Source organism: Chamaea fasciata, unplaced genomic scaffold (genome assembly GCF_029207755.1).
Source record: "Chamaea fasciata isolate MVZ Bird 193981 ecotype frontalis unplaced genomic scaffold, bChaFas1.0.hap1 SCAF_16, whole genome shotgun sequence".
Classification (NCBI taxonomy): Eukaryota; Metazoa; Chordata; class Aves; order Passeriformes; family Sylviidae; genus Chamaea; species Chamaea fasciata.
The window spans coordinates 9,530,899-9,540,886 of record NW_027094101.1 but is presented as its reverse complement, the minus strand read 5'-3'; the positions used below and the strand labels follow the sequence as shown (position 1 = coordinate 9,540,886).

At 60.1% G+C, this 9,988-nt stretch overlaps 1 protein-coding gene across 1 annotated transcript; it reads right to left on the bottom strand.

Annotated features, from left to right (window-relative positions):
- Nucleotides 1-4: 4 nt before the first annotated feature.
- LOC136298045 (mucin-2-like) lies at nucleotides 5-7,515 on the bottom strand. Its single transcript, XM_066198485.1, has 14 exons — nucleotides 7,470-7,515; nucleotides 7,062-7,093; nucleotides 6,663-6,709; nucleotides 6,210-6,359; nucleotides 6,044-6,134; nucleotides 5,764-5,908; nucleotides 5,092-5,264; nucleotides 4,786-4,941; nucleotides 4,490-4,623; nucleotides 4,187-4,311; nucleotides 3,946-4,043; nucleotides 3,594-3,742; nucleotides 1,402-2,786; nucleotides 5-449 (listed from the first exon to the last, which is right to left on the bottom strand). Exons 1-14 carry the CDS (start codon nucleotides 7,513-7,515, stop codon nucleotides 376-378), a joined length of 2,805 nt encoding a protein of 934 aa, XP_066054582.1. The 3' UTR covers nucleotides 5-375.
- Between the last annotated feature and the right edge of the window lie 2,473 nt (nucleotides 7,516-9,988).

The following is a 9,988-nucleotide window of genomic DNA, read 5'->3' as shown; positions in this document are numbered from 1 at the left end:
TTCGTGACAAAAGTTAAATATGATTTTTTGGGGATCTCTCAGCTGCAGTGCTGGGCCACCAGTGACTCAAATCCCTGAGTTTTCCCAGTGGGATGGGATGGGATGGGCAGGAAATCCCTGGAAGAGCTGAGCCCCGTGTTCTTGCCTCACTGCTGCTTGTACTACAGGGAGTAAATCACTAGTAAGGACCTGTGGGGCTCCTCTGAGCTGTGAAAATCCGTCCTCCTTCAGCCAAAACCAACCAAACCCTGGGCTGGCATCAAACGTGGACGAATTCTCTTCCCTTTGCCGGGTTTCTGCTCCCCAGCAGGGACCTCCCAGCTGTTTCCCCGGGCTGGAGGGAGGAATGTGCAGGGTGGGAGGTGCTGAGGGGGGTCACAGCAGCAGAATTGTCCCCACGGTGGCTGCCAGCACGGGCACGAGGCAGGAGCAGAGCCTGGATCCTGATCCTGCGGGGAGAACACGGGGCACTCTTCATTTCGTGCGACAAAACCTTTTAATCTCCTCGTTTCAAACTGCCTGGGGTATTAAAAAACCCAGTGAGCTCTTCTGATGAATGTGTCACATTCCATGGCAGCTCCATTGGGTGTTTAAATCCAGGTGATTTCTTACAAGGTAAGAAAATTCCCAGTGCCGCTGGACTCCCTTGGTTCCCCTGCAGGTGCCCAGTCTGTGCTCTCTCTCTCAGTGAAAGTTTAAAAAAAGAAAAATGTTGGATTCTCCAGCTTGCTGTGGAGCAGCTGGGCAGGGCCGTGGGGCTCAGGAGGTGAGGGGACACCTGGAACAGACCCTGAGGGCAGCTCCAGAGAAATTTATATAACATATTTTTAAAAAAAAAAAAAATTTACATTTACATATGTATGCTAATAGAAAATTAATTGCGGCTCTGTCTTGTAAGCTTGCACATTTACTATTTTTAAAAGGTTTTTAAAAGGTTAAAATTGACATCTAATATTAATATTAGATGTTAATATTATATATGATATATACTAATATTATACCCTAATATATTAATATTATTAATATATTAATATTATGTATTGATATCATATGTTAATATATTGATATAATACGACATGTTAATAGTATAAGTTAATATTTATATAATAAAATACTACATGTTAATATTTTTAACATATCAAAAATATGTTAGCTTTTTAAACTAACTTTTTGCTAACATGTTACTGAATGCAGAAGAGGTGGAATTGAGTTTTTGAGTCAGCCAACGCCCTGATTTAGTTGTTTTAGAGCTACTGCTGGGCTGAGCTGTGGCAGTAAGATCAAACTCAGTCAGCCACGTCCCCACCAGGGACTGAATCCCGCCAGGAGCGAGGGGGCTCAGCCCTCCTCATCCTCCTCATCCTCCCCATCATTCCCCAGCCTTTCCCAGCCCCAGCTCACCTGGCTCCGGTGCGGGCTGCAGGTTGATGTGGCCGTTGGATGTCGGTGCCGGAGGCTCTGGAACGTTCCCGGGGCCGGGGGTGGTGCTGGGGGGGTTTGGGGGGGAGCTGGGCTGGCACGGCACGGCCGGGGACGGGGTGGTGGCACTGGGGGGGACTGAGGGGGACTGAGGGACAGGGGCGACACTGGGAGAAGGGGAGGGGTTGGGGACAGGGGTGACAGTGGGAGAAGAAGGGGAGTTGGGGACAGTGGTGGCAGTGCCGTGGGTGGCAGTGGGAGAAGTGGGATTGGGGACAGGTGTGACAGTGGGACCAGTGGAGGGCTTGGGGACACTGGTGACAGTGGGAGCAGAAGAAGGGTTGGGGACACTGGTGACAGTGGGAGAAGAAGTGGAGTTGGAGACAGTGGTGGCAGTGGGAGAAGAGGTGAGATTGGGGACACTGGTGACAGTGGGACCAGAGGAGGGGTTGGGGACAGGTGTGACAGTGGGAGCAGAAGAAGGGTTGGGGACAGGGCTGACAGTGGGAGCAAAGGTGGAATTGGGGGTGACAGTGCTGTGGGTGGCAGTGGCAGCAGAGGAGGACTGAGAGACAGGAGTGGCAGTGGCAGTAGAAGAGGGGTTGGGGACAGGGGTGACAGTGGGAGCAGAAGAAGGGTTGGGGACAGGGGTGACAGTGGGAGCAGAGGTGGAATTGGGGGTGACAGTGCTGTGGGTGGCAGTGGCAGCAGAGGAGGACTGAGAGACAGGAGTGGCAGTGGCAGTAGAAGAGGGGTTGGGGACAGGGGTGACAGTGGGAGCAGAGGAGGGGTTGGTGACAGTGCTGTGGGTGGCAGTGGGAGCAGAGGAGGAATTGGGGACAGGGGTGACAGTGCTGTGGGTGGTACCAGTCAGGTGAGTGCCAACACCAGTGCCGGTGGTGGCCCCAGAGGTGACAGCAGGGACTGGGGTGGCACTGGGGCTGCTGGTGGCTGGGGAGGTGACAGCGGGGGAGGTGACAGCGGGGGAGGTGGCTCTGTCTGTGGTGACAGCCTGGTGGGTGGAGCAGGGGGCTGCCGTGGTCAGAGTGGGACGGGCAGTGGGGGTGGCAGTGGGGACAGTGGGGGTGGCAGTGGGGACAGTGGGGGTGGCAGGGGGTACAGGGGGACCCCCAGTGTATGTGTGGGTGTTTGGGGGGCTCGGGGTCCTGGGGGGGACCGTGCTCGGCTGAGGGGTCGAGTGGCTGCTGATGGCATTGGGGGTGGGGACAGTGACACTGGCCGAGGTGGTGGGGACAGTGGGGAGAGTGGTGGCACTGGCTGAGGTGGCACTGGGGACAGGGGGGAGGGTGGTGGACACAGGGGTGACATTAGCTGAGGTGACAGGGGGAGGAGAGGTGGGGGCTGTGGCTATGGAGGTGACACTGGTTGGGGTGGTGGGCACAGGAGTGGTGACAGTGACACTGGAGCTGGCAGTGGCCGGGGAGGTGACCGTGGACGTGGCAGTGGCTGGGGAGGTAACACTGGAGGTGGCAGTGACTGGGGAGGTGACACTGGAGGTGGCAGTGGCCGGGGAGGTGACACTGGAGGTGGCAGTGACTGGGGAGGTGACACTGGAGGTGGCAGTGGCCGGGGAGGTGACCGTGGACGTGGCAGTGGCTAAAGTGGTGACAGTGGAGGTGGCAGTGACTGGGGAGGTGACCATGGAGCTGGCAGTGCCCGGGGTGGTGACACTGGAGCTGGCAGTGGTTGGGGAGGTGACTCTGGAGGTGGCAGTGCCTGGGGAGGTGACACTGGAGGTGGCAGTGGCCAGGGTGGTGGGCACAGGGGTGGTGACAGTGACCATGGACGTGGCAGTGGCTGGGGTGGTGGGCACAGAGCTGGTGGCAGTGCCCGGGGTGGTGACACTGGAGCTGGCAGTGGTTGGGGAGGGGACACTGGAGGTGGCAGTGGCCGGGGAGGTGACACTGGAGGTGGCAGTGACTGAGGAAGTGACACTGGAGCTGGCAGTGCCCGGGGTGGTGACACTGGAGCTGGCAGTGGTTGGGGAGGTGACAATGGAGGTGGCAGTGGCCAGGGTGGTGGGCGCAGGGGTGGTGACGGTGACCATGGAGGTGGCAGTGGCTGGGGTGGTGGGCACAGGGGTGGTGGCAGTGGCCGGGGAGGTGACCCTGGAGGTGGCAGTGGCCGCGGAGGTCCCCGTGGGCTCGGGCAGCCCTCCCTGCAGGCCGATGCCCAGGACACAGTCCAGCTCCCTCTGGAGCTGCCTCTGCACCCAGCTCCGCACCCAGGGCTGCTGCTCGGCCCTCCTCAGCTCAGGCACGTTCTCCCCCAGCAGATTTTTCACGTCGGTGACGCTGAGTTTCTGCAACACACACACGCACACCAGCCCCTCCCTTCGCCCTCACAGCCCCACCAGCTTTGCTGACCTGTAGCAAAATGTTCCTGAAGAACATTTCTAAAGGTCAGAAAGCGGAGGATTGGGGATTTGGTCGGGCTCTGACCTCAGCCCTCAGCCAGCCCTGCCCTGCCCTGGGGAGAGGGGACAGCAGCATCCCGGGGCTGTACCTGGAATTCCTGGGGATTCAGGGCCAGGAACGTGTCCAGATCCATGTTTATGTCACCAGCGTTAGCCAAGTCCTTCAAATCCTCTGCTGGAGCTCCACCTTAAAGAGAGCGCAGGGGATGCCTGGAGATGTGCAAAACCCTTCCTGCGCCTCTGGGGGAGGGTTTGGAGAGGTTCTGGGCACTGCCAGACCTGTCTGGGGCTGAGAAGAGACCCCAAACGTGGCAGAGGGGAAGCACCTACCCAGGTAGGGCCGGATCCTGCAGTAATAGGGGCCAGGGGTGCTGGCAAAGGCCTCCCGAGCCTTCCCGTAGAGCAGCTCCTTCTTGCTTTGGGAGCACGAGGAGATGTTTAACTGCCCAGCACTCCTGGGAGGAGGGACACAGGTCAGCAGCACCTCAAAGCGCAGATAAATTGTTCTGGGGGCTGGCAGGGATGTCCCTGCTCAAGGTCCTGGGGCTCAGGTGGGATCTGGGATCGGGACACAACGATCCCGCTGTGCCGGCGCCTCTCAGGGCTGAGCAGCGTCCCCAGAAGCCAGCTCACCCGATGGCTCCAGCGGGGATCTGCTGCATCTCCTCCTCCTGCAGCTTGCACAGGAATTCGCCTCCGATTTCCTGGAGCAGGGACCCAGTCCAGGAGCCCCCCAGGGCCAGGTACGTGCTGAACAGCTGCTGCACCTGAGCGGGCACAGGCAGGGGAGGGAGATGCTCCTGGTAAGGATGGCAGCGCTGCCAACCCCCACCAAAACAACCCCACAGTGCCTCCTCCACCCTGAGCTGGGCTGGGACACTTGGGGTCCCTCATCACCCATCCCCTTCTGCTGCCGTGGATTTGTTGACCTGGGAATCATTCCAGAGTTCTCCCGAGGAGCTGAGCAGGGCTGTGAGGGTGTCGCCGCTTGTCACCGGCCACCGGCTGATCTCCTGCTCCGTGTACAGGTGGGACAGCTCCCCCAGGCGCCTCAGCTGCTCCTCCGGGATCCCTGATGGGAAAAACTGTGGGGCAAGGGAAAACAGGGCAGGGAAGAGAGTGAGAGAAGGGAAAACAGGGCAGGAATGAGTGCAAAGAACCCACTCGGGCACCTTCATCCCTGTTCCCACAGCGGGTCCTGCCCATGCCGGCTCCTGCCTTGTGTCAGCCCTTACCTTATCCACCTTCTTTTTCAGGACCTGGAAACCGTCTGTGGTGATGGGCTCGCTCAGCACAGCCTCCAGGTTTTCTATCAACACCTCACTGCTCAGACACAGGTCGAGCTCCTCGGGGGAGAGGAGGGGGATGTTGCCGATGCTGCTGGCGGTGATCGGCTGGGACTCGCAGCCTGAGGGCAAGGAATTGTGTCAGAGGGTGTGCGTGTCCCGTGTGTTCCCTTCCCACCTGGCTCAGAGCCCCTTGGAGGAGCCCTGGTGAAGGACAGGGAGTCACTGCTCCCGTGCCCTGGTCCCCAATCCACAGAGGTGCCTCATTCCCTGTTGTTTCCTAAAGTTATTCCTGAAGAACCTGGTGATGTTTTGCACCCTTATTTGTGCTTTTATCCTGTCAAAGGCAACTCAAAGTGCTCCGTCAAACTGCATCTTCTGCTCCTGCCCTGGTGCTGGCCCTGCCTGGGGACTGTCCCGCTGTCCCAGCTCCTTCCTGAGCGCTGCCACCACATCCCAGGTAAGTGCAAACCCCCTCCGTGCTTCAAGGACTTCCCCGGTTTATGGGAATCCCAGATTTCTGCCTGCTCCCTCCGGGACCTCCCAGATCCCAACCAGCCCCGGGGGTTTTGTCTTCCCAGAGCCCCGGAGCGGCCGGAGGGAAGGGATGGAAACACTCACGGCCCGAGCTGCGCTTCAGCCGGGGCCGGGCGGGGGCTGAGGCGGCTGCGAGCGCCCGGAGGAGGAGCAGGGATTTCTCCCGCTGGGAACCGCCCTGGCTGGTGTAGGCGGCAGCGATGGTCCTCCTGAAATCCTCCCGGGCGGCCTGCGGGGACAGAGGGGGCTGGCACCGGGACAGAGGCTGCTAGGGGTCAAAGGGACAGAGGGGACAGGATCCTGGGTCCCCCAGCCTCAGAGCTGACCTGCCTGCTGCTCATCTCCCCCCGAGGAGTGACCTTACCTCGCCCACCAACCTCAGCGTGGTCTGGTTCAAGGCCAGCACGAGCGGCCCCAGATCCCGCAGAGTCTGTAAATCCCAGCTGGAAGGATCCCTGCGGCAGCAGAGGAGGGAGCGGCTGAGCATCCCCGTGGTGGCCCAGCCCTCCGGGAGCAGGGACGCTCCTCACCCGTACGCCGTGGCCCCCGAGAGGAGCAGGGCATTGAGGGCGTCCCGCGGTGCCCCCGTCAGCGCCGGGCAGAGCTTCAGCTTCTCCAGGATTTTGGGATCCGAGGCCGGGATGGTGCCCGGCTCCAGGTCACACGCGGCCTCGCCGAGGCTGTACAAATCATGGAAATGTCCCCTAAAATCCGCGCCGGGGTGCTGCCATCCCCAGGGCCCCGGCGGGTGGACCCGTATCCCGGGATTTGGGGTTCAGCCGCGTGGAGGAAGGAGAATTCTCGCTGTGTGTTTGTGTTTCTGCAGGAGCCCAACCCGCCGGAATCCCAGCACGGAACCGGCTGCGCAGGGCTGTAAATCCTCCCCAGTGACCCGGCACGGCAGCACGCGTGGGACAAACTCAAATTCACCCCTCCAGAGCCACCCCCGCGACCCTCAGAACCCCCCCGGGACCGGGACTTACCGGGGATGCTCCGCGCTGGACAGGACGGCTCCGAGGACCAGAGCAGCCTGGGGAGAGGATGGGGGATGCTCAGCCCCGGTAAGGACAGGGAAGAAGGGATTGGAGATGCAGGGAATGGGATCTGAGCCGGCTGCAGCGCCCAGACTGCTGCCCGTGGGAGCAGGAGCTCCAGGAGCTGCACCCTGGGCTACTCGTGGCGACAAAAGCCACCACAGCCACTCTGAGGAGCGGGGACACTCGGGTGGGTCTGTCCCCGCCTGCCTGGAGCTGGGTTTGGTGAGGGATGGGACAAGGACAGGGGACAGCAGGGAGGTGGCGGCTGGAGCTGAGCGCCAGGGGAGTGAGTGGCGGCACCTCCGGGATTTTGGAAAAGCCCTGGCAGAGCCGGCGGGGACTCACCGCTGTGACTTTCAGCAGGTCTGTGGAGACACCTGCAAGGAAGGAGGAGCGGGTCAGGAAACGTCCGTGGATTTATGAATTAGGGTTTGTTCCAAGCAGCTCCAGGTTTAAAGCCCGGGACGAGCTTGTCCTTTGCTAATTTAATATCTAGGAAATGCCGCGGGTCGCTATGAAGAGAGCAGCCCCCGGCTCCCTCCGGGAGGGTGTGGCAGACAAAAAGGGATAAATCCATCCCTGGAAACCGGTCCCTGGGAGAAGCCTGCGGACGCTGAGGGCAGCGGGAGGCAGAGCCCTGGGAGCGCCGAGCCGAGCGGGATTGGGATGAGGAGCAGCACAGCTGGAGCATCCCTGCTGCCAGGGGCTGCCAACGGGTCCCAGGGCAAATTTTGGGGACGGGACGTGACTCACGGAGGTAGAGGGTGGCGGCTGCCAGGGCTGGGGCTGCCCACACCATGGTGCTGCTGCCGGGGGTTCGTCCTTGGGGCGGGTCCGGAGAGCCGGGGGCCACACCTGGAATTCCTGGAAGGTGCTGGGGCCGATTCTGTCACTCAGCACTGGGGCTGGACCTGTGGGGTCAGGGTCTCACTGTGCCCACCCCGTCTCTGTGATGCTGCACAGACCCCTCCCCAAGACCACGGGAGAGGTTTTAAATCCTACAGAACAGAAAAGAGGACTTTTCCCACCCATTATTAAAAGAAACTCCACAATTGTCCTGCAGGGACAGGGTCCCCCCTCCATCCCCCAGCTCCTCACCGGCACAGACTGAGAGAAATCCAGTGTAAGGCAGTGGGGGAGCCCAGCAGGTGTTCCCAGCCCTCAGGGGGTTCTCCTGATAAAAAAATCAATCCCTGCTCCTGGAATTCCCTCGAGGCTGCCCACAGCAATCCGTTATCACCGTTTGACCTCAACGCGAGGAATTTTCCCCCCTTAAATCTCATTTTTTTCCTCCCCAAATCCTACCGTGGCTGTGCCGAGCCGTTCTCCTCCTTGCCTAGGGGGATTCGTCTCCGGGACGGGAGGACTCGGCCGGGAATGTGCTCCCGGGGCTGGGATGGGGCTGGGCAGCGCTCGGCACTTTATCTGCGCGGGGTGGGGATGTTGCTCCGCACACGGGGTGTGACGGGGCAGTTTCTCAACTCTGTTTTGCCAGGCTCCTTCTTCCCTTCTCCCCCGGTTTTGCTTTGGGGGTTGTTTCCTACTTCTCGGTAAAGGGTGACTTGGAGCTCCGGGTTCAGCTGAACCCGAAGTGAACCCAGAAGGAGTTAAAGCCTCTGCTTTGGGAGTTTCGGTGCTCCTGAGGGGGATCAAGGTGCTCCCGGTGAGGAAAAAAACCTTTAGGGGGTTATTTTATACCCAGGGGTTGTTTTATAGGGCAGCAGGGGTGCAGAACAGACCGAGCTCAGGGATGGGAAGTGCTTCTTCCCCTGTCTCTCCTTTTCCCCTGGATCACAGCCAATCCCATTCCATTTTTTTTTTTCAAGCTTTTCCCCTGATCATGCTCCAAAACACGTGCCACGAAGGATGAGACCAAAACCAAAGGAACCAAATCCCTCCCAAGGCTCTGAGATGACAACCTGGAGGTCGAGCTGTGAGCACAAAGGTTACCTGAGCGTTTATCCCGGGAAAAGGGAAGGGTGGCTCGGCTGGAGCAGGGCTGCACTCCCCTCTCGGCCGGGTTTGGGGGTCCCAGCCCTCACTGGGGGTCTCTGGAGCTGGTGGCACAGTGCCAGGAGGGGATTGTCACCCTCAGCCGTGTCCTGTCCCCAGCCCCGTCCCCCAACCGGTCCTGCAGCCCCGGGGCTGGGCCGACGCCCGTGGGTGTTGCTGGTTTCTATTTTGGAAGGATTTACTGTAAAAATAGCTCCTGTCCTGGGCAGTAAAATTACACAAACTTGTTTGCTATGAGGCTGCTGGAGGGACACAGCCCCTGCCCCGGGCTGGCTGGACAGAGGTGGCTGGAGCAGGAGGGCAGGGACACATCAGGGACACATCAGGGTCACTCTGGGGGTCACCGTGTGCACTGTGTCCCTGTGGGGATCAAAGCTGGCCCTGAAACCCCCTCAGGAGCTGCCACAGGAGGATCCACCCTGAACCTGAGCATGTGGAGGAGCATCTGCCCCAGGCTGTCCCTGGGGACATTCCCAGCTCAGCTCTGAGCTCTGGCTGCTTCTGCCTATGCCAGGAGGGCTGGGAATGCTCCTCTGCCCATGTCTGGTCCATAACCTTCAAAAAATCTCCCAGTCTTAAAGACTGTGATAATATTCCTTGGGTCTTCAGTCAGTTTTCCCTCTGAGTTCTGTGTTCAGGAGTTCCGTAGAAATCACAGAGATGTGGAATGGTTTGGGTTGGGAGGGACCTCAAAGCCCATCCAGTGTCACCCCAGCCATGGCAGGGACACCTTCCACTGTCCCAGGCTGCTCCAAGCCCCATCCAGCCTGGCCTGGGACACTGCCAGGGATCCAGGGGCAGCCATAGCTCCTCTGGGAATCTGTGCCAGGGCCTCCCCAGCCCCCCAGCCAGGAATTCCTTCCCAAAATCCCATCTTTCCCTGTCACTTTGAAGCCATTGCCTGTGTCCTGTCTCTCCATCCCTCATCCAGATCTCCTGGAGCCCTTTTAGGCCCTGGAAGGGGCTCGGAGCTCTCTCTGGAGGCGTCTCCTCTCCAGGCTGGCCGGTGCCGTCCCAGAGGGCGGGGACAGGACGGGGCAGTGACACCAGGTCCGCATCACCCCCGGCCATCCCTGTCACCAAACCCGGGAGGGTTCTGGGGCCGCTCATCCCAGCAGGGCGAGCAGGAATCATTCCTGCCGCTCACACCGAAATTCCGTCTCTCACACAACAGGCCGGCCGGGTGAGAGCCCCGGGGCCGGTCCAGCCTCATTCCTGGAAACCCCCGGGAGCGCGGGATGGATCCAGAGAGCAGCAGA

What these genes read in the sequence shown, in the direction of transcription:
- LOC136298045 (XM_066198485.1), bottom strand. Translation starts at nt 7,515, where the DNA reads ATGGTGTGGGCAGCCCCAGCCCTGGCAGCCGCCACCCTCTACCTCC. An exon ending in CGCTGAGGTTGGTGGGCGAG is followed by an intron (nt 5,909 to 6,043) that starts GTAAGGTCACTC and finishes CTGTCCCCGCAG; the next exon opens with GCCGCCCGGGAGGATTTCAG. An exon ending in CAGGATCCGGCCCTACCTGG is followed by an intron (nt 4,044 to 4,186) that starts GTAGGTGCTTCC and finishes GCTCTCTTTAAG; the next exon opens with GTGGAGCTCCAGCAGAGGAT.